Raw genomic sequence first — 24,107 nt, forward strand, 5'->3', positions numbered from 1 at the left:
GTAGGCTACAGACCTGACCAAGAAGGATACCTTAAAATACACATATATATATACTAAAAATGATAGCGGTTGTGGGGAGAGTTTCTTTCTTGTTGCATTGGCTGTGAGTAATAAACTAACTTGGTCTAGGGCTTGAAATGTTCCCGGCACATGTGGAAGCCATTCATAAAATGTAGGCGCCAGAAACAGGTGCACTACTGCTGCCAAATCACCTGATGTCCCATCGCCTGTCACTGCTGAGCCCCTGGCGCCGAGCCATGCGTGGAGAGGGAGAGTTGGCGCTGTATACAGACTGCTGCTGGACACCCAACCCGGCTTTGTATAGAGCCAATTAGTGTCCAGCATGTAAAGCTCTAGGCACTAGAAAGCGAATCCTTGTTGCTATGGTAATCTGGGGTTTGCCAAGCCCTGACTTTGTCCTACTTGACGATCAGTTAAAATCCATTTTAGATACGGTCAGGGTAATCCCCCCTTTATCACCTTTTAACGCACCATAAAATCATGAAAATGACACCTATGCAGCCCTCATTCTTACTGGAGTTTGAGCTCTGTCTTCACGCCAGGCTTGTGTTCTTCACTATTCAAATTTGGATAAACAGCAGACGGTCTACTCTGAGAACTCTGGAGCATCTTGCACCGTACTTGCGCTCCCTTAGAAGCAGCTGATTGTTGTCCCCGGCTCCTCCTTTACTCCAACACTTTTCATAAAATTTCAAAACAAACTTTCATTCAAGTTGCTAAAATGCTAATAAGCATTTGGGTATATTAGCATATTAAAGATCTATGAAACTTCATGGATTCCATAAAACATAGCTCAGAAAAAAGTAAGCTAGTTAAAAAATGTGATTCATAAGCCCTTTGATGGACTGTGACTAAAGATCTAAAGGTCTTTCTCCCTTAAAACCAAATCTTGGTCTTCTGTTACCATCATAACAGCAAGCAGTCCAAGCTTCCCTGGAATCGAGATGAGGCAGCTGTTCAATCTGTGAGTGCGGTAATGGGGGTATGCTGTAAAATGTAACTAATTAAATCCCCGGAGGTTTGTTCACTTAACACATAACTAGAGTAACTGAGGAAATATATTCAGTGCGAGAGCCAGAATGGCATTTTCATCATATTTTTTTGTCATCTTGAAATATAAGAAAAGTCTATAAGAAAAGGGATGCCTCAGTCCTTTTTATTAAACAAGTGCAGATCCTCATAACATGACCTTTCCTGTGGTTATAAAGACACTTCATTTTTTTTATTGTTTCCACAACCTTTCATAGCAGCATTAGAAATGTAAGCTTTCACCACCAGTGAATTTATGCTAAAGCTATGAACTGATGATGTGTTTGTCTGTAAATAAGAACATAGAATTTTACCCCATCTAGTCAGAATGTTTTTTTCTTAGCCAGCCCTTGAGTGGCCCAGGCTAGCCATATGCCTATCTCATGCAGGTCCCCTCACTGTAGACTCAACTTCTACCAGAAAGCTCTTTATCTACCACCCTCTAATTTTAGATTACGCCCTCTTGTTCTATCATTTCTCCTCCTTTTGAAATAAACACCTCTCCCGCACTTTAAATAGTGTTTCTAATCTTTATCTTTCATCTAAGCTACACATACTGAGATCCTGATTATAGTCTTTCCTGATAATGTTTATCCTGCAAAAGATTGACCATTTTATTGGCCATGTTCTGAATTATCTCGAGAATGTCCATATCCTTCTGGAGATGGCATCTCCAGAACTGTACACAATATTGTAGGTGGAGTCTGACCAGAGATCTGTAAAGGTTTACAACCACCTATCTTTCTGCTAATGATGCCTCTCGCTATACAACTAAGCACCATACTTCCTTTTTCTAACGCATTATATGCTTACCTTTAAGTCTTTAGAAACAGCTACTCCCGAGTCACTGACAGAAGAGTAACCCCAATCTCTAATATTTTGCTTTGGGATTATTATATACCAATTGCATTATTTTGCATTTATGTAAATAAAATTACAGCTGCCACACTCTACCTTTAGACCCTCTGGCTTATTCTACTATAAAAGACTATAAAAGCAGAAGACATTTTGTGTCAACCAAAAATTAAAGGAAAAAAAAAGTTTAAGTATTGTGCCCTGGGGTACCCCACTACTAACAAGAGCTTCCTTGGACGCTCTCATGTGCCTTATCCATTAAACTATTTTAACATCCAAACACTGCAAAATATACCTGACATACATGGATGGATACGGTGTAAGGCATTGTCCATTAGATAACAATTGTATGGTTGTTATACTACTTGGAGTGCTCCTAGACAGTCTTGAGGAGGAGAGAAAGTGGGGCTTAGAAGGAGTGAATGTTTGTAGTCATTGTCATAATGCATCTAAGCAGCTTCTTTGATCTTTATTTGGATAAAAACCTTATAGCAGCTGCGGTTTCTAGTTTTAACATACTCTCTAGGCTCTTATTAATGCTTATAATACCGCACATACCCCTAATACTGAAGTCCTTTCTTGGTGCATCACCAGAATGCAGGATATAAGAGGAGTGATGGTTCAGTGGGAATGTATGGTACAGGATACAGTAATGTCCAGATTGCTATCAGGTCCCAAGTTAGACTTTCTAAGTCTGTTTTTCCCCTTTTTTGCATAACGCTTTCCGGCCTTTTGCCGAAATAGCATGATTTCCAAGCGTAATCTTTTCTACTGCTTTTGCTAGTTTAGAGTAGCAGTATCAAGCTGCGCACCATAAATCAAGTGGTTTTGGCACATAGGAGATTGCTGAGTAAATAATAATTCCTCGTCCACACTCTATACTTATCACATTTTCCTCCATGTCTTTTCTTTAGTTAAAATGCTGGCAACAAGCTGGTGTACAGCCACATGCGTTTAGCACGGCTAGAGACGTTGGCAACCACTTAAGGCTTTGTCTGTTCACTTGAACTAGAGCGAAGCAGAGACCTGGCTGGTGAAGGCATTCGAGTTTAATAAATAAAGTAGTGGAACTGATCACCACATACACGCTCTAAAAGATGATTGCAATTGTATTTGAACTGGTTGCTTATCTACTGCCCTTTATGTGTAGTTGAGTTGGAGAGATGAGTAGGGTTTAGGTAGGTGAGACAGGAAATAAAAAGTTGGTGGAATGGGTGTTAGAAAAGGTAGTGAATTCCAATTTTAGAATACTCAAATCAATGACTATAATGTGTCCTTAAACAAGATATTGCAGACCATTTTATTTACTAGGGTAAATCCACTAAAGGGAGTTTGTGGAAGAGCAGTGGTGTCATCTTCTTCACGTTACTAGTCATTATGAAGGTCCAACCCCAGTGAACTTCTGTTGCAGGCTTGGCCGACCCTGTTTAATTGCATAGTGAGATTTCTTTAGTGTTCACACATTTAATTATGCATCCATAATACAGGGCCATCTTAGCCCCTCGTGCAGGAGGAACCTACCATTGCTGGCCCTTCATAATGCATAGTAAGGAGTTAATACCAGAATACATTCCCTTTGTCCATATACCCCTCTGACAGTGAGGCTGATTTCTTTATAAGGTTGCCAGCTACCGGGCTATAGCAAGCGTAATCAGAATGGGACATACCGAAAATAATATTTTCTGTACAAATTTTGGTAAGGGTATGGCAATCAACAGGGTTACCGTAATATTTATTTTGTGATAAGATCCAATTAAAATTTGTGTACTACTTGTTATACTATTATCAGATTTTGTTCATTCTCTGTCTATGTGCACCATACAAATAAGGCATCATCAAGTGTGCAGAAGGCATTTGTCTAATACAGTGTTACTAAATTAATTGATAACTTGCTGTAAAAAGCTTTGTGAGAAGGAGCTGGACTGTTGCATTTGTTCATCTGGATACTAGCTTTTAAAGGAGAAGAGAGAAAAAAAGGGAAAAAAGTTAAAATTTAAAGATGTATAGCAATATTTTGAACTGGGTGGGGTGGCCAAACCTTTGTAAATACTTTGAGCCCTGGTAAAGTATTCTGTTGCAGAGGGTACTTTACCGGTTCTTTGTGTTGTGTATACTTTAATATTGCAACAATCCCAGCATACTAAAACAGTGCTTTACGCCTTCTAATTTATGCTCTATAAGTGTCAGAAATAAATGGAAATTCTATACAAACGAGGTATCTCCAGAATCAGGACCCTTGAATTATTACATTTAAAGCTATTTTTGTCAACCAGTTTGGTGATTTACATACAAAAATCTATAAACCTTGTGCTATTTCCTTTTTCTCTCTAGTTTTTAATAACTCCGTACGAAATGTTCTTTAGAAAGCAATGTGTAGTTTGAATGATCATATGGGGAAAATGGAACGGCTCCTTACGGTATGAAAACCCCCTGCTCCTGAAGGGGTTAATTTAGTAATTTAGGAATAATGCTTTTTGATCATCCGGAGTATTCTATTATATTCACATAATTGGGCAAAGTTGCAGCTTTACAAAGTCATCGCATTTCATGCGCTTGAAAAGGCGTCTAATCTATTTAATGAAGATGTGCGATGTTAAAGCGGTTAAGGAGTGTTTTTGCCAAGCATTATATCGCTTCTGCTTGCCTGCAATCTAAACACATGCGTGTGCTTCTCTGCAGCATACATCTGTACATGTGCGGGCCTTTTGTTCGCAGTGACATCTGACCAGTTGTCTTTTTAGGTAGTGGAAGCCATGCCAGGTTCAAAACACGCTACTTATATAAAATCCCGGTGAAGTAACGCCTATATTTATTATGAACGGCCGTGTGAAACGGACTAGAGAATCGAATACTGTTAAATTGGCATTTTCCCCATTTTTACAATCCATGGGATTTTAGTTTAATGAATTGCAAATGTAATCTTTTGCCGTAGTTTAATGGGTACCAATCTTTAGCTTTCATTATGTAGATGGCTTCATCAGTATTGTGATCTATTCCAGTTATTTAATACCAGTATCTAGAAAAACCACTTTAAAATCTGGTTGAAAAAAAACCCCCAACAAATTAAAATATCTTGTTCAAGACAATCCACTAAAGCAAACTAATTATTCATTGTGTTTAGAATTAGCTTCCGTTGCGTTATTCCCATGAATGTCTGGGCAGCCATGTTTGTTCTTTGGTATTTTGGTTCACAAAGAAGTCTTTCTATGCGCCACCGGAATATAGCTTTTTCATTTTCCGCTGGCACTATGCGCATGGGATACTTTTACATTAATATGAATAATTACAGTTTACAGATACATAAGCTAGAATGTTTCATGTAACCACAGTCTCTGTGTAAATAATAATTCTGGGACAGGACACCATGCAACAGCTTCAGGGCATGAGATGAAGTCATTTTCACCAATCTTAAAGTGTGATATTTTGGTTAAATTGTGATCAGCTCCTCGTAATAGTCTGCCTTGTGTTTGTGGCTTTAGTCTTACAGAAATGATTGCTGTATATGATTCATATGCAGGGATTTTTCATTTTTTTTATATTTCATTTTTTTTTTTAGACGGCAGATAGAAGAATCCTCCAAACCAAAAAGGCAATCACAACAAATAGATAAGGCTGTAACAACGAATTATAGACCTGTGGCTAACCATCAGTACAACGTAAGTATCTATCTGTTAAGAACCGTTGATGGCAGTAATATGCTTCACAAACACATTTTGTGGGGGGGGTTACGCATAAAAACTGATTCTAATGCAATTATGGAAAAGTCCTATCACCATAGCAACCACTGGCATGCATCAATAACAATTAATGATTTGTCCCAGTTATTCAATGGTGGTAAGACTTTTTTCAAACTCACCTTTTTCAAAAGTCACCTTTTATACATATCCTTCAAGAAGTAATTATGTTTAGAGAATACAAACAAGTCTGACACCTTCTGTATAGCATCTTTTACTGTTTAATGTAGAATGCAGTAATGATTTCTACTTGAGAAATGCCAAGTCCGTCACCCGCTTATAACTTTGAACAGGTTTAGCTTGTAGAGCCTTAGTGCAAGTGTGAGAGTTTACAAAGATATTGCTTGAACATTGATCAAAGCAACCTAAAGTTCATATTTGCTGCAACATTCAACTGGTCTCTGTGTTGATCACTTTGAGGTCTATTACTGTCAGGGGAATTTGGAGGACAGTTGTGTTTCGGCTCTGTCACATCACTATTCGGTACAAAGGGCCAAACCTTGTGAGCTCCTGCTGCAAGAAGAACTTGGCTGCCCGAGCTCAGTCCTTACTGGAGAAACTTCTAAGTGTTGCACCTTACAGCGAACATTGAACCAAGAAGAATACAGCTCTCCTCACAACTCTCCCTTTAGTGAATACGTAAAGTCCTTTCTAAAACTTTGCACCAACCTGGCAATATTAAGAAGCTGTCTAACAGAGCTTGTGATGGGGTAAATATTTAATTGTGCTTGCATAAAGACCTAGATTATCAGAGCAGCGCTTATTTTGCTCTTATGCGACCAATAGATCAACCTATGTTTGGGGGAGAAGGGGGTTGTAAAGCCTAATAACATTGAAATACCCTGGATTTCTATGTATGTTGTGGCTTTTTAGCATAAATGACAAGGGAACACAAAATTGGGGACATGTTTTAACAAAGTCTGCTTATACCAAAGCTGTAGTTGGCTCAGGTTGACCACGGAAATCCTTAAAGTGCTTTCGGCATGATGAGTATGTAGCTTATTTATTCACAGACTGTACTATTGGAATTCCTAATCAAGCTTCTGTTATAATTACATGAAAAGAATAATGAGAGCGAGCTTGTAAATTTAAATTGGGTATAAATCTGTCACTGAAATAACTAAACTGCTTAAATACACGTTCAAGGCAGTAGTTTACTGTATTGGCTACAAAGACTACATCTCACTCCTACTTGGACACGTTTTGAAACAGTCCTGTTTTTTACAGGACAGTCATGATTTTTGGGCACTGTCTGGGTAGCTGCCCCACTGTCCAACATGGCCACCTCGTGATGCTTAGCGTGTAAGATGGGTGGCCGTGCCTCTGCCCGGCTTCTTACCACGCTCCAAACACAGGTGCCCAGTTTGGGCAACTGAAATGTTAGGTGGTATGATTTTGTTTTATCTTTTTTCATTTGGATGGTTTTTAGAGTTCTACTGTATGGGGCACTAATTTGCAGAAACAGTTCCCCACAGCACCTTGCTTTTGGTGTGCGGATGGCCTGTATACAACAGGAACAGAAGGTGCTCGGTGGCAGCGAGAGAATTATTATTATTTTTACTGTCTTGACTAAAAATCCAAATAGGTAATGAAAATAACTTTCTTCTACAAAAGTGCCTTTACAACACTGGCTTAGCGACCGTTGCGTGCAGGGGTATGTTCAGACCCTTGTGCACGTGTGTGAAAAATGTTCCCATTGATTTTAATTGGAGCACTTTCCTACCACTGATTGGCTGCTTCAAGGAGCCAGTCAGTGACATAAATTATCAGACTCAGAGTGCTTTAATATGCATTGTTCTTTATAAAAGGGTCTATATGACATTACAATCTTTCCCTTAATGAAGGATCTGAAGAGCCTCTACTAAAATGTATTGTAAGCAAGATGGCATTTCCAAAACACATGGATGTATTTCAAACATTTTATTCACTAAAGTGCCACCGCTAACACAACTAAATTTTGGTTCCCCTTGTTCTTCTGTAGATTCTGTTGTTCTTAAGACCTGTATGGGTTCTGTTTGCGGCGATTAAAGTGCAGTAATAGGTGGGAGTTAAAGCGGATTATTTTAAGTAATGCTTTTATAACTAAGTGTAAGATTAGAAGTGTTATTTCTAATATTACTGAATGTCCAAGTCATTCCCAGAAATAATTCCCTAATTCCACAAAAAGCAAGTACATGTAGCCATAGACGTGACATTGGCTTCTTAAAGAATATGAAGAAAGAATAAAATGACCTGCCAAGGTCTATGTGCTGAGCAGACCACAGTGGTTTTTGTTCTAAGTGGATTAGTTCCTTTAATAGATTTCAGTCAATTTAAGAAAAATATATATATAAATGACTGCTCCTGTGAACTGGGAAGGTTGTGGGTGTCTGCAGGTAATGCTTGGCAGAGAGATGGCAAAAGGCGGTGGGAATTTGGAAGACAAAGATAAATTGAGGGAGGTTTGCCAGGCAACGAAGAGCGGGCTCGGAGGATTATATGAATACATAATAAAGGAAATCTGTTCTGTGCACACCTGGAAATGTCACCATTTGGAACATTGGCGTGTGTGTGTGTGTGTATATGTATGTATATGTATATATATATATATATATATATATATATGTATATATATATATGTATATAATATACACACACGCACACTCAGTCTGTGGATAGTTACCAGCACTCTAGGTCTCTTTCCAATAAATACAGATTCCTCTTTTCCAGGTCAACGTTTCAGGTCTTTATGTGACTGAAATGTATTTATTCATCAGGACACCATATGTGTGTGTTGTTATTGATAGTATGGCATAATGTATCTAAAAATTACCGACTGAAATTCAGTATTCTTAGAGGTAATCTTAATGTGTGTTAGGCTGGTCTTGCTTTACGTCACATTTATATAGCACCAGCAGATTCCCTAGCACTAGTTAACCTATATTTCGGACGCAAATCCTTAGAATGGGGAAAAAAACTACAGACTAACTTTATTCATAATGTCTGCTTTTTGGTGAGCATTATATGCCAAGCTAAAAGTAGACTGAAACCTTCCTTAGCTCTTTTATTTTTTTTCAGCAAATATTGCTTTTCTTGGCTTCAACACGCTGACAATCTCGAAACAATTGTTGTTTATGAAATAGTTATTAATAGAACACCTTACATTTACCTGGCTTCAAAATCCCAGTAATGTTTCAGAAAATTCTCATTTTTACTTGCAATGCTCCGCATTTAATTTCTTGCACGGCTTCGTGGACCTTTAGTTCTCAAGTCACTTCTACTGTCTTAAGTAAATATTGTAGGGTCACGTCTCCTACAAACATAACTTCCAGATATTTTAGACCCTTCTATAGACATTAGAGAGATATATAATGTGTCTTAAATTAAAACCAGAACACAAGCTGATATATATATATTTTTATCTGTTTTATTTTCTATATATTTTTTTCTCACTGGCACTTGATGTGACCCAAGCATACCTGGTTGGTACAGATGCCCTTTTCACCTGTCCTTGGGGTTAATACGATGCCTGTTCAATAATTAATATTTTTTATATCTTCTGCTAACCATTCAGCCCATTTTCTGATTTTGAAACGCTATTCCAAGTATTTTTCGAGTTGGCAGTAGTTCAGCCGCGCGGAACGCTGAGATGAATAAATACGGGCTCGAAGGTAGAAGATTTAGCAACAGTCTGTGCAGACACAGCTGTGACTATGTGCTGGGATTTAAAGGTGACATTGCACGTGATGTGGAAACATTTCATTTTCTTTGGAGAATGTTTCTTGTGATTTGCTCTTTGCTTTGATATCGAAGCTGGCTCCAGCTGTCTTAGGATGGATTGCCAAAAACGCTATCACTGCAAACATAAATATATATTAAAAAAATGGTATCGTCTATAGATTGTGTTTCAAACTAACTGCCAGCTATATAATGGTCATATTCGTCAGCTATAAAATCGCATCTGCTCTTTTTTGAGCTTTTTTTTTCTCCTTCTGTGCCAGTATTATTTTCAAACTGAGTATTCATTTTTTTCTGTCCTGCCATTGTAAAAGCGCTACAAAATCTCCCGGTGCTCTATAAATGAGTGCAGTACCGTCCTTGTTTACCTACTAAGCTTCAGCTAACAACCAGCAATAAAGAAGAAATTGACTAGCATGTAAAATGTGATTAATCGTAATTATGTGGAGCAGTTCTTAGCTGTCATTGTTTATATGGTAACCCTGTCGGTTATCCTTTCTGATGCAAATATAGGGAATTTTATATTCTAAAAACTGGTAAAACGGCAACATCCTGCTCCGTCTGTCCTCTAATACACGGAACTATTTATAGAGCTATGTATCGGTACTCCTATTTTTAAAAGGTTGTCCTAATTTATGTAAATAAATAATTAAAAAAAAAAACCTTACCTGGAATTCCCCGCACTGGAACTCTCCTCACTGACAGCCGGGGAAGGTCTGCGCGATGGACGCAGACAACCCCGCCACTAAACGCACCTCCTTCCGGCTGCAGCGGAAGTTGAGCGTAGAGCTCTACACGCTGCCCTGGCTACACACTGGGGACTCAGAAGTTTGTGGGGCATAAGACAGGAGGATCCAGGTCCCCTGCAGCACTGCGGGGGATCTGGATCTTAGTGTCTGATTATAAGACGACCCCGATTATAAGATGAGGGGTCTTTTTCAGAGCATTTGTTTATACAGCGGAAACCATTTTCTAGGCCCCACATAGGGTTAAAGATCGGTGTGGATCATTGGCCAGGAAATGTGTGGTCATTTTGCTGGCTGTTATAACAAATTAACTTTGTAGAGCATGAATAATTCACCAACACTAGCAAATGTATGTGACAGAAATTGCACATTTGTTATTCAAGAGATCGAGATTCAGTAAATAATTCTAAGAAGCTGCGATGAGGGACTGAATGAAAATAAGCATGGTGGTGAGTCACAGTCACAGTGTTTTGGGTTTGGCATCAGCATGGACACCTGTTCTTAATTTAGTTTTGTTGATGTATTTTTTTTTTATTTGTGTCTAATATTAAAGGAGCAGTCAACCCTCCCTTAATTAAAAAAAATATATATAATTTGCATTCTTGTCCAAAAAAAAGTTGCAGCACAATCCCTCATCTACTCATCACTACGTTTTGGCACAAGTTTCCCTCCCTCAAGCGACCATTCATTGGCAAGAAATCACTCCTATGGAGATCAATAGAAGCGTGAGAGATGGGGATGTAAATAGTTGGGGAAGAAAAAGAGCATATGAATGCTTATATGCATTTGCATGGCAAAATCAAGACACAAGTTAATTAAAAGGTGACATTCTGCTATCATATGCATTACAGTGTGTATGATGAGTGAAGATTGTCTAATTACATTATTGCACCTTCTGGTAACTGGCATGGCTCTGTTCAACCTTTTGGATTTGCCTTACGCCTGAGCTAGGACAAGGAACCCAGCTGTTCCCTCCGCGGGTGCCATCTTCCCTATGAGGTGCCTGGATATGATGTGATCTCACGTGTCCTGTCAAGCATTGATCTCCTTTTATGCCAAATCTGGGTGCTACAAATACACCACCAATAGAGGGCAACGCTGGAGATTTGTTTACTTCTACCTCACCACTGATGAGACTCCTCCACGCCATAGTGTGGGCTCATAATAGGACATTGAGGGGGACAGAGTTAATCTTATAAAATACATTTTAAAAACCTCTGAGAATGTTTGTGTCCCTCTGTGGGTTGAAGTAGGACAGCTGAAGTAATGTAGTGTGAGATGTACTAGTTGCAAAATATGATACATTGAAGGAAATCAATAATGTGAGGAATATCCCCCAATTGATCCAGAAGAAGTAAAGCGTGCATAGCATTTTCCAGGTGCCTCATCTAGTCTACTCAGTACCCAAACTGCCCTGGGCTGATACCGAAAGGTGCCTGCCGTTCGAGAAGCTGAGTCAAGCCTCAAAGCACATGTACATAAACCAATATCTAACCCAAACAGCTGGTAAAACAAATTAATTTGACTTAAAATGCAGGCGGGCAAATTGGCACAAGACAAAGTTCACTCAGTCAACCAACTGTTTGATACTGTTTAGGATTTAAACTTGCAAATTCCAATTATGCAGCGCTTTATATTATGTTTAGTCTTGCATTCACAATTGGCTTTCAGGCCTCCTCTCTGAACAGCATTAAGAGGATGATAAATTCCAGCCGCTTGGGAATGTGATTAGGTCCAGCAGGCCTCAAGTGTAATGTTTCTGAGAATGTTAAGAATGTCTTCAGGATCGAATTCTCTTTCGGTTCGGTAGATTTTGTAGGATTAATGAACATGTATGTACAATAAACATTTACATTAAAAACTACCTTTTTATTCGATGCTATAAAACATGTTTACGTGAAAGAAAAAAAAATAGAGCATTTTACCCACTGCATGGTAAATAATTGCCAGAAATAGGTGGTGATCCTACACAATCAGATTTTGGGAAGTTTTTCCTTTTAATGCACTAATTGTGTGAAAACAAAACAAAAAAACCCATTGGCATGGCTATGAAAACGTTTCCCTATTTAACCTATTCAGCCGAACACATCTCCTACTGGGCATTTAACTGGAGGGGCGTGGAAAGGGGCAAATGGATATTGTGCAGAAACCCCCCCCCATGCATTTACAAAAAAGGACAACGTTAAACGTGAAGGGAGCACACAGCCATCATATATGCATTAAAATTTATACAATGGCTGTAGTGTCCCTTTAAGTTTCTATTTTAATAGATTTTTAACCTGGCATGCACTGGGGCATAGCCAGTGGATAATGCTTGAGTCCTTATTAGCCCTTGTAGGAAGTTCTGATACTTCCTGTTGTGGCAGTTTAAAACAGGATGTGTCATCATGGCGCATAGAACAGAAAATTATATATTAAAAAGAAAAAAAAAAAAAAACCTACAATGCTTTATATGTTGTATATACGTAAGAATTGCGGCAGTGCAGAACATTCAGGTTTTGGTGACTGTATATTTAACAGGTTTTCGGGATGGTGCGCTGTATATTTCTTCAGGAGCATCCATGTTGATTGTTAATTACATATTAATTAAAAGAAAATCCCAGAAGTCTAGCTTCTGACTGCCTAATTGAAGGAGGCTCTGGAGCATAGGGTAGAACATCTCTAGCCCAGCGCTCAGAGAATTTAATTAGCCACAGCTTGCAAAACTGAGCTTTTGGGATTAACGTTACTTTTTTTAAAAAAATTTTTATTGTATGTTGGTCCATAATTCTTGAAGGTGGTATCACAAATGAGAACGCCTACCTGAAGGCATCTTTAAAACGTGAAGACACAATGTGGTGTAGTCTTATACCAGTAGTGAAAACATACGCTTTGCCAATCTTTCATTTAGTAGATTAGCCACTGCACACTAGCATACTCCTCGGGAATGCAGTGTATTCATGGGTTAAAAGTTATCCTATATTGAAGGTATTTGGATATAGCATAAAGTGTACTTGTATAAGTTAAACATTATTTAAAGGCAATGTTATAGTATTGATAGACTGCTAAAATATTGCAATCCCGGGTACAGTCACGTATTACATGGAAAATGCACAGTTTTAAAGAATATTTGTACATTAATGCCGCCAGGAATTGTAAGAGTTAAGTCCTATATGATATTATTTTGCTTGTTTTAGGCAGCGCACTATTAACTGTAAGGAAAGCACAGTATTATTTTTTATTACTGTAATTACAGTTGATAGCTGGTTGCTGGAACAGGCAAAATGATCTATCTACTCTATTAGCCATATATCGGGGATTACAGTATTGCCTGTGTGTTGATGGGGGGGGTGTAGAAGGAGTCCTCGCACATCATCATGCAATGAGCAGGTGGCAAGCTGAGCTGCAAGAATTACTATGGAAATAGTCTAAACCTTTGGTTAATATAATGCAAACTCATTTTCTTTCATTTCTGCGTTTTTCATACAAGCAGTTCATTTTCCAGTCCGCAATGAACATTATTGGGCTTAAATACACATTATTTGTATTGTGTTAATTTACACGGTGCTGGAACGTTACAATGCTTGATTGTCCATGATTTCCAACAGCATGGCAGGTTGAAATGCTTTTAGAGCCGTGTATTGTTATTCACCCACTAGCCTTTTCTCTTTGCTGTAAATTCAGAGCCGCCTCTCTGGAGGAGAGATCTTTGATTTGAAAAACATGAAACTACATTTTTTTTTCTCATTAATGGGTTTAGCCCTGGTATCTCTCACAATACCTGCCCTTGAATAATTTTGTGATGAAGAAACAAATACAATAAATGGTGAATAACAATGTTCATCCAGGGAGATGCCACATGCGAACATAACAAGGGAGCACAGCTAGCACCAAAGGCTTCTTTTAGCTTCCGCATACTCGCTGTCTGGCAGAGACACGATATATCAAAGGCATTTAAAATATAGAAACATAGAATAGAACTCTGCTTTTGTAAGTCCAGCTAATTGTTTCAAATATCATACTACTCCTCCTATCTCAGGGGTCAGTTTGTTGATGGGTGGCATTGCCTTTACGCCAGAGCCCAGGCACCTGGATAAAATGCTTTGGGAGTCTGTGATCCACTGAAGATACCAAGCAGCTCGGCCAGAAAGTAATCCTGTTGCTTTTCTCAGTTTATTATTTGTTTTACATAGCACCATCATATTCCGTAGTGGTGTACAATGGGCAACTAATGATGTTTTAAGAGTCAATGTTTTTAGTATTTCTCATAAAATCGAAGAAGAAATGGCTGCGTGGCAGGCACATGATATCTAAGATGTGCTGCTGTGCAGACCAAAGCCAGACTGGCTCTGTGTGAGATTGTCTTAAAGCTGGCCTCTCACAAAAACAAAATATACATTAATCAATAGAACAAAACAAGCATTCTGTATGGAGGATATTTTATTTTAACTAGGTACAGCGGCTTTTGAGACCTTTTTGAATAACATTTACCTTTACAACTACCTTTCTTTTTGTCCATTGAACCAGGGCTGATATTCAGCATCAGGTTTACAACACAGCGTCTTGTAGGAGCAAATTGGCTACATCAGTGTTTGTCCGTAACTCCGCTTACTGCTCATCTCTGTACCTACTCGGTTAATGGGGTGCCTTTTGGTTGACAAATTGATGGCTGTATAGAACCTAATGGGGTTTATTTACTAACGACATAGTTGGAAGGGGAGTATGTGGGAGAGTTGTGGTTTCAGCTCCTCCACTTTAATATACATTTTGAAGGACCAACGCTAGCAAGTTCCTCCAGCGAGCAGGACAAAACTGGCCCTTTATAACTGTTTGTGAGGAGCATTAGAAGAGGCCCTACCAAGTTAACATTACACAGGGCCACTCAATCTCGTCCAAAAAAATTAAAATGAGATTGTCAGGTGCATTTCTGTAACTGTTGTTGAGATGACTTTCATGAACTATACATTGTGTTGGGCCAGTTAAGCCCTTCTTGCAAGAGAAGCTCAGTGGGGATGAACCTCTCATAATGGTTCATCCCCACAATGTTGAGGGTTAAGTGTTCGCCAAACCTTCCTGGTTTGATGAATTCATGTCTTTTGAAAAACATGGTACTTATCTGCATGGATTTATTTAGGTGAATGCTTTTCAGGTTTTGGATGAGATCATTTCTGATGTAACAGACAATGTATATTTTTATATCCAGATTGAGTATGAAAAGAAGAAAAAAGATGATGGAAAACGCGCTCGTGCAGATAAGCAACAGGTTTTGGATATGCTGTTTTCTGCATTTGAAAAGCATCAGTACTACAACATTAAAGATCTGGTGGATATCACGAAGCAGCCTGTGGTGAGTAACGGTATAGAAAGCGGCTTTGGGAATTGCACCTAGAAAATGGTATCCATTTATTGGGCATACGTTCATTTTTTGCCAAACTGCATTAGCATGTAGCCTGTGAGCTATAGATTCTGTAATTCCGGACATTGGATTTTATGCAATTTAGTACACTTATAGAAGGACAAATAGATAAGCAACTATTGGCTTAAGGGGTCTGGTGGCTGATTTGTAGTGGTAGGTCTAAGGGGTTGAGTTCATATTTTGGAAGGAGGAGACATTTAGGGGTGCAAATGGGTTATTGGGGGGCTTCCACTGTTCTTTTTTTCACATTTCTATTGTTTGTAATAAATGCTTAGTTGTTTTTTCTTCTCACTATGAAGCAGAAGAGCAGGCAAACTTACGTTAATGTTTTGCATGGGCTTTCCCTTTTGTTTGCCGTAAATCCAGTGTTGTCTACAGTTGAGTGTCACCTTTCCTAGCCGAACTTTGAATGCTAAGGGTTGGTACTAGCCTGAGCTGAGGTGTCACAGTTTTGTATAGGAAGCCAGGTTATTGTTGCCAATACAGTTGCATTCTTCTATTTTCGAGACAATCTGTGGCTTATGTAAAGACTTTATTAATACTGCATTATGTTATGTGTCAATATATTTTTGTAATTATATCACACACACCGTATCACTGGTGATGCAATCTGTGCCATGTTCCAGTCTCCAAGAGGCATCCAGGTTGTGAGAACTAGCTACTAGGGACAATAAATGAAGGGTATGCAAGTATGGTGGGAATTCCTCTTAAAGGATTCTAGATGGAAGCATGCGTAAGCTTACAAGACAGTATGCCAGAAAAAAACAGCTGTTTAAATCTTTTAGTTCTGGTAGAGCACTCCACAAGTGTTAACACCTTTGTGCCTATGAAGGTGATGGTTTCCCACTGACAAAAAAAATTATTAGGTATTGTGTTTATTTACGTCGGCAGATAACTGAAGTATAGGCTTAAAAGTTAAGACATTAGATTTTTTTGATTGGGTTAACTGACTTATTCCGAAGTTTGCTTTTCATATTGCTTTATTATATCTAAATCAAAATCTGAACAGCTATTTCATTGGCATAAGATGTCCCATTACCTCGCAATTATGTATAGTAATTGTGTTTTCCGCTTGACCTTTCTTAAACCCACTCATCTCTAAATGCAAGACATTAGGCAAAACATCCAAGTGTCCAAGGAATCTGTTCGTGTTTCAGGTTCTTTTTGTACAGAAGGCTGCATCCACCCCCTCCTTTTCAAAACTCACCTGATTATGAAAGACTTGTATCGTGAATTTCTAGCACTCCAATTAACACCCATTTTTTTAATCTTGTCTTCGGTTCTGGGATAAGTAAGTCTCTAAGAGGCAAAATTGAGTGAATTGTCCTACAGAAAAATTACTGTGATCAACAACAAGTATAACGGATCATAGGGTTATAGTCGGCATTACTTCTTCTCGTCCTATTTCTGTCACACACATCTTTCAGGTTTGGAGATCTCCGTCATTTATATAGTGTACACGCCAAAAGTATGTGGACACCCCTCGTAATTGTTTCAACCACACTCATTGTTAACAGGTGACAAACATTGGCAGGAGAATGGGTCCTACTGAAGAGCTCAGTAACTTGTAACGTGGCATTATCGTAGGATAACACCTTTGCTACCACTCAGTCTATGAAATGTCTGCGCTGCTAGATTTGCCCTGGTCCACTGTTAAGCGTTAATATGTGAGCTGAAATCACCTAAGACTAACAACTCAGCCGCAAAGTGCTGGACCATGCACACCAACAGAGCATGGAGGCCAAGTGCTGAAGCGTGTAAATATCTCCTCTCCAGCTGGAGTGGTGTAAAGCAAACCGATCATTGGTGGAGGAGGGATAATGGTCTGGTGCTGCATCTCAGGGTCTGTGCCCCCTTAGTTCCAGTGAAGTGTAATGTTAATGCTACAACATACAAAGACATTGTAGATAATTGTATTTGTTAAATTTTGTGGCACCAGTTTGCGGAAGACCCTTTCCTCTAACAGCATGACTGCAAGGTCCATAAATACATGGTTTGAAAATTTGAATTTGGAGGATCTTGACTGGACCACACAGAGCCCTGACTTTAACCCCGTTGAACACCTTTGGGATGAATTAAAACGCTGATTGAACACTTTTTGTTCTACATCAGTGCCTGACTTCACAAATGGCCATTTGTCTGAATTTGGCCTTAGTGACAATGCCTGGTTTTATTTTTACTTTATTTTGCACTCTTCGTTTTTAGCTGTAATTTTCTCATTTACTGTACCCACACAAGTTATATATTTTTTACAGGACAAGAAGGGCTTTTATCAGATACATTTATTTTGATAACATCATCAAATTTACCATACAAAAATATAAAACTATGGTAAAGAATTGAAGAAAAAACACTAATGAAAATGCTAACGAAAAAACAGCTAAACCGATTCTATTAGTCTTGAGTTTAGAAATACCCTGTCTTTTTTTTTTTGCAAGTTATAGGGCAATAAAAACATGTACCATATTGCTATTTCAAATATATTACATCTATATCAGTGATTAAAAGAGAGCTTAAGAGCTTTAACATGAACATGTTTTCATACAGTTCTAAAATGTGGGTATTATGTGTGAGTTTTTACTGTGTACCTGCATTTATTGTTCTTCTTCGCATTTTTCTCTGTTTTTCCCCTTCTGTCATTCTCTGGGTGTGTGCGTGACATACATTACTTGCAGGCTTTGATTTGTATTCAGCTGAGAGATATACTCTTGTGTTCGTTTCTGCAGATATTTCAGCATATAGGGTATTTGTGATGGAAAATCTCTAGGGCCATCAAATCCAAATGCCATTTTTCTGTCTGTTATGTAGCACTCTGCTTTTTTCCCCCCAAATGGCAAAAATACACAATTCTGACTTCAGGAAAAATAAAAAAAAGCCATATGTTTCTTTCAGAAAGTGAATGTGATGTTACATTGCAGTGATATCATTAACCACCTGTAAAAATGAAATTTAGGTAAAGGGGCATTTTTGCAGTTTTTTTGGGGAAAGCTGCGTAGTTCAGGTCATTTGTCAAAGTTTACATTACCTAATAAACACTATCAAAGCCACAATAGATTTGATTGGCAGTTTTAACCTTGCTTATAAAGTGGTTCATTAAATTAAAAGGTCATTGGTAACAGATGGATCCATTACAATTACTGATTAATGCCACTCACGCGCTATCCTTAAAACTTGTATTGTTCATGTCCATTGAAGACAAGACTAAAGAGAATGGGGAATTGTTCATAGTTCATTATAAACAAGATTTTTTTTTTGTGCTGCTTCATTTGAACCATACCCTGATGTTCAGCAAAGGAGTGGAGGAAGGGCCATGAATTGCACCATAGACACAGATCTTGGCTAAAACTGGGAGAACATGAGTGAGCTGTTATAATTCATATCTTAAATTGAATGGGGTGGGTAGATCTCTGGGGGGCATTTGAGAATGTGAGAATGCTGGATCACCCGTGATACTATTGCTCCGCTATTTTTCCTATGTTAAAAGAATTACTTTTTTACAGTGCGAAGACAAAAACCACCTCTTGTGTACTACTAGAGAAATCCAAACGAGAGCCTCCTACCTTATCTCATCTAGCATATAAGAAACACTATATCTTTTTTATATAGCGCCAGCAATTTACACAGCACTTATTGCAATACATTCAATACATGACAAAACTAGAATTGACAGTCTAAGACAAACTGTCACATTAGGATAAGAGGACCCTGTTCACAAGCTTGCAATATAGATGACTCCACATTTTATTGTCTCAGCGGCACGAAAAGTGTACAGCAAGAGAAACAAAGACGTCACACTTACTGGTATCTAAATTGTAAGCTCTTGAGCACGGTCCAAAATGTTGCTCTACGTTCAAAATTCCAAAATGTTGTTGATCTACGTTCGCTTTCTGCACCCAAACGGTGTTGCTGTAATGCCTTGATGTCGAGGCTTTCAGCAACGCTGAGATCGGCATCAGGGGCCGTGTCTGGCCCCTCCCTGGGGTGTCAACATCCGCCATACACGGCAGACGCCCGTTTTTAAAGAGTTTAGGAGGCAATCAACGATACTCCTAAACTTCGGTGGTGTCGCTGAAGTGCCTCGATAGCGAAGCATTCAGCAACGCCGAACTCCCACCCCAGTTGGAGTTGAAAAAGTTTCGATGAGGATCTCTCCAGACCCTCTTGAGAACTCTGGTTCCACTTGCAGGTTGAATGATGTAAACGGTACTGTGTAGTAAAATATGCATTAAAAAATACACATCTTTTAACTTTTACATCATATGTATCTCAAAACTCCCTATCAAAATCTACTTAATTCAGGTATGTAATTGAATGCTTTGTTCACACCTCTGATATTTGATTTAAGAAACTTCTTGCAGTATTAATCTTATTTTTGTGTTGTGTTGTATTTTGTTGTATTGTATTTCACATCAAGTGCCAGCTTTCCGTTTAATCCCAGTTACCCAATATTGGACTTCATTGATTTGGAGAAACCTCAACTGGTTTTAACAAAGGTGGAAAAAATGCATGTTTTGCAATCAAATGAAGTCTAAGGATAACTTCTCGGGGCAGAATCTAGCTTTCATTATCAATTTAGTGGTTATTTAATGTAAACATCTGCATTTAAGTAATTATATGGTGTCTGTAGAAAAATAGCATGTTAAAATGATACGTTTTAGGCAGATTTTCTAGATAATCAACACCCATGACTAGAAATCTGTAGAGGTATAAATCAATTAGTGCACGTTAACTCTTTCATTGCTATATTTTAAATTTAATGTCAACACTGCAGTACCATATGGAATAGTGTAGTTTATGTAGTGCAAATGTATATAATTTAATGTAATTACTCATAATAAGATTATAACTGTAAAAAAAATTGATTAGAAAAATAAGACTTGCAATGCTGGCACTTAAATATTAATGTATTATGGTAATTTCTGAGATGCATTTAATTACCGTATTTGCTCGATTATAAGACGAGGTTTTTTCCAGAGCAAATGCTCTGAAAAATACCCCTCGTCTTATAATCGGGGTCGTCTTCTAATCAGACCCCAAAAAAATGGCTGGGGCCATGCTGCTTACCGGTCGCGAGCAGCGTCTCTTCCGTTAGAAGCAGGAGGACAGGAAGCTTGTAGCTTCCTCACAGAACTCTATCTCCCCCTCCCTCCTCTGGGGGCGGGGCCAGAGAAGTTGCTGGTACAGCCGGTCCCCTGCAGAAGTCTTCGAGTGAGAGATCTGCAGTTCAGGTAAGGGGGTGGGGGAGGGTTTTTGGGTAAGTATGTGTGATTAATGTGTGAAGTATGTGTGATTAATGGAATGAATGAGTATTTAAATGTTTGTGAATGTGTGTTTGTGTGTGATAGCATGGATGTGTAAGGGGGGTGGGGGTTGTAGCATGGCATAGGGAGGCTGTAATCCCACTACTATCATCCCCAGGTTCCAGCATGTACTGGCTGCCTTGGCTTGATAGGAGTGTGATTGCTGTTAGCAGCAATCACACTCCTATCAAGCCAAGGCAGCCAGTACATGCTGGGTTAAAAGGCATATCATGGGGCTGAGTGGCATATAGGGGGTTAAAATGCATTTCTGGACCTCCAGAAATGCATTTTAACCCCCTATATGCCACTCAGCCCCATGATATGCATATATACCTCCAGAAATGCATTTTAACCCCCTATATGCCACTCAGCCCCATGATATGCCTTTTAACCCCCTATATGCCAGAGTGGCATATAGGGGTATAAGGCATATCATGGGGCAGAGTGGCAAATAGGGGGGGTATAAAGCATTTCTGGGGGCAGAGTGGCATAACTGGGGGGGGCAGGTTGGCAAATAAAAGGAAATTTAAAAAATATATTTACATGAATTAATATTTACTGGTAAAACTTTTTTTCCTATAGGGTCGTCTTATATTCAGGCTTTTTGTTTTTTTCCTAAATTAATATTTTGATTTTGGGGGGTCGTCTTATAATCGGGGTCGTCTTATAATCGAGCAAATACGGTACTACCTACATTTGTAGGCAAAATAATTGAAACCTATACACGATGATAATGTATAGGGTTTTAGACATCTTTGTAACTGTTGCCTTGTATGAGTTTAACTGTAATTTTCTCATTTAGTGTACCCATTAGATACCGTTATTTTGATCATATCTATTTTACTAAATAAAAATGAAATATTGGGGGAAAAGCCACCTTTTATCACTTTTATTTGAAAACTTTTAAAATATATACGAAAGGTAATGAAAACAATTGATAGATTTTAATTTGTAAGTAATAGGGCAAACCATGATTGCCTCTTAAGCTCTCTTAAATCGGGCGTTTACTGCCATATTGTATATACTGGGTAAGAACGCTCCAGCGAGGGATCACAAAGGGTCCCTGGAGCAGATTTCGGTGTTCCTATGAATGCCTCGACATCAAGGCATTCACAAACCATTCAAGCATCGAAAGCTACCCTTGTTCGCTTTCTAAGCCTATTTAATGCTCTGACGTACCGGGCACATCGTCAGTCATTAACTGACTGTTTGTTCACGACATGCCTGGCACGTTAAGGAGGTAAAAATCCACAAGAATAATTTTATAGAAATAGCAGAGAATGTTTGTAAATCAAACCAAGTAAATGCGCATTCTTCTTGTAAAGGCCTTACTTGGTTAAATAAATTGCAGTCAATAGGTCACAAAGTCACATAAAAAGTCTCTGTGAAGACATACCCCCTAGCCCCGTCTCCAGTGACACCTAAACCAAGAGTGCCCCCTTTTGGCTGTTCTATTTTGGAAGGAGTGGTGACCAAAAATCAGTGGGCCAAAATATTCAACTCAAATCCACTACCATCACTTCGAGAATCGTTTTGTTTTGGTGACCCTCGTTTTATGGCATGACCTTGCACCGCCTTTTTGGTCTGACATTTTTGCAACTTCAACACCTTAATTACATAACCCCCAGAACAGAGAATTGCTTTGTGGCCAAATGTCTGTGCCCACCCCGCCCCTGCCAATTATCACCCCAGCATATCTCTAATATAACTTAATAATACCGTAATATAGAATAACATGGAACCTCTCGCCTTTCACCAAGTGCTTTGGAATATTGAGCTATTTCTATGAATATAAATCCCAGGAAATGTACAAGTAACTGCATTTGCAATAGTAAAACAAGTCCATTTTAGACAATCCGTGGGTCTTTTCCTGAGACACAAAGTGCTACTTAAAGTAATCTAAAAAGGCTGTAATTTACTTCAATGTTGTATTCATTTTTATTTCGTGTTCCGAAATGAATTTCCCTTTTATAATCTACAAATGCATCCATTTAACTTGGCTCAGGCACCATATTGCTGTTCTAAAATACATAACAATATTAGCAATATATTTCTCTTTTGTTATGAAGCAAAAGTTATTCCTTACATCTGGGAAATGTAGACTTAACCAAGACATATGGGTATCATCAACAAAAATTAACTAAAAGTGTCCTACGCCAGCTCATAGACTTTGTACCATTTACTATTCTTGGATTTTCTTATTAGGCAGCTTCTGTTCTGTTTGGAGACGATCCCTTTAGCCTTTTTTCCACTCCCTGCAGGATACATTTTTGACATTTCCACCGTCTCCTCACATAGTAATTTTATCAAATTGTTTTTGGGTTATTCTTATAAAAATCGCCTTTGTTCTTCTTTCTATGACTAACGTCTGAACACTGTATTGAAAGGCACTACGTGTTATGAGGGTTCTTAATTGGAACTGGTTATAACCTGTGGTAGTCCGAGTTAAAGATGCAGTTCCACCTACCCTGCTGCATTAAACACTAAATGAAGCATTAGAATTCCTAGTATTGTTAAATGCCTCAGAAATAATTCATTAATCGGGTAAATTGTATATAAAATACAATTTACAATAGTATATTTAAAAATGTATGCCAGGGACGCTTGTCATGTGACACAAGCTGATATGTTGCCATAGAAACATCATTTTTCTGTGGTGTTTTTATATTATTAAACCTTTGGAGGAAAGAATATGTTGACCAGTTTTCTAATGTTTTATCTATTTATAATACTAGACCGGGCAATTATTATTATTATTTTGCCTAAATGGAACCGTACAATTAAACTGCTTTATTCGATATAGCCTTGTATATACAGGGCTATATCTATATATTGGTATTTTCTACTAATGTTTCCCTTTATGTGTATCTAATGTTCGTAAATCCTCTTTTATCAGATGAAAATAGTCGTTAATATTTATCTTTGCCAGAAACCTATTCATGTATTATGATCAATTAGGCAAAATATACATGGACACAAAGTGCTCTGTTTAAAGGAGCCATTCTGGTTAATATTCTTGTCCCTCCTGATAATTTGTGCTAAAATCTTCAATAGCCTTGAATCTAATACATATTAAAGATGCATTCCCACCTCTTACAACAATGTCTTCTTGCCTCTGAAGCAGATCTCTGTTCTGAGAAACAGACAAACAGACCGTTTCTTGCATTACTCTAGAATGTATAGTCTAAAATGAGCCGTGTGTTAGTAGGTAGCCGTTTTTCTGGCATATCCTCTGTGTTTACGCTGATGTTTGCTGCTGTTAAGCACTGCAGAACTTGTTAATGCTCTAGATAACTGATGATGGTAATAA

The 24,107-nt window shown here is 38.4% G+C and overlaps 1 protein-coding gene across 2 annotated transcripts in view; it reads left to right on the forward strand.

Moving 5' to 3' along the window:
- The window catches only part of GTF2F2 (general transcription factor IIF subunit 2), a 66,624-nt gene that overhangs the window by 40,923 nt on the left and 1,594 nt on the right, over positions 1 to 24,107 (forward strand). For both annotated transcript variants that reach the window (XM_053455484.1, XM_053455486.1), the window contains 2 exons: positions 5,462 to 5,561; positions 15,285 to 15,428. In XM_053455484.1, coding sequence (XP_053311459.1) covers positions 5,462 to 5,561; positions 15,285 to 15,428 — 244 coding nt within the window. The remainder of the gene's footprint in view (positions 1 to 5,461; positions 5,562 to 15,284; positions 15,429 to 24,107) is intronic.

Source organism: Spea bombifrons, chromosome 2 (genome assembly GCF_027358695.1).
Source record: "Spea bombifrons isolate aSpeBom1 chromosome 2, aSpeBom1.2.pri, whole genome shotgun sequence".
Classification (NCBI taxonomy): domain Eukaryota; kingdom Metazoa; phylum Chordata; class Amphibia; order Anura; family Pelobatidae; genus Spea; species Spea bombifrons.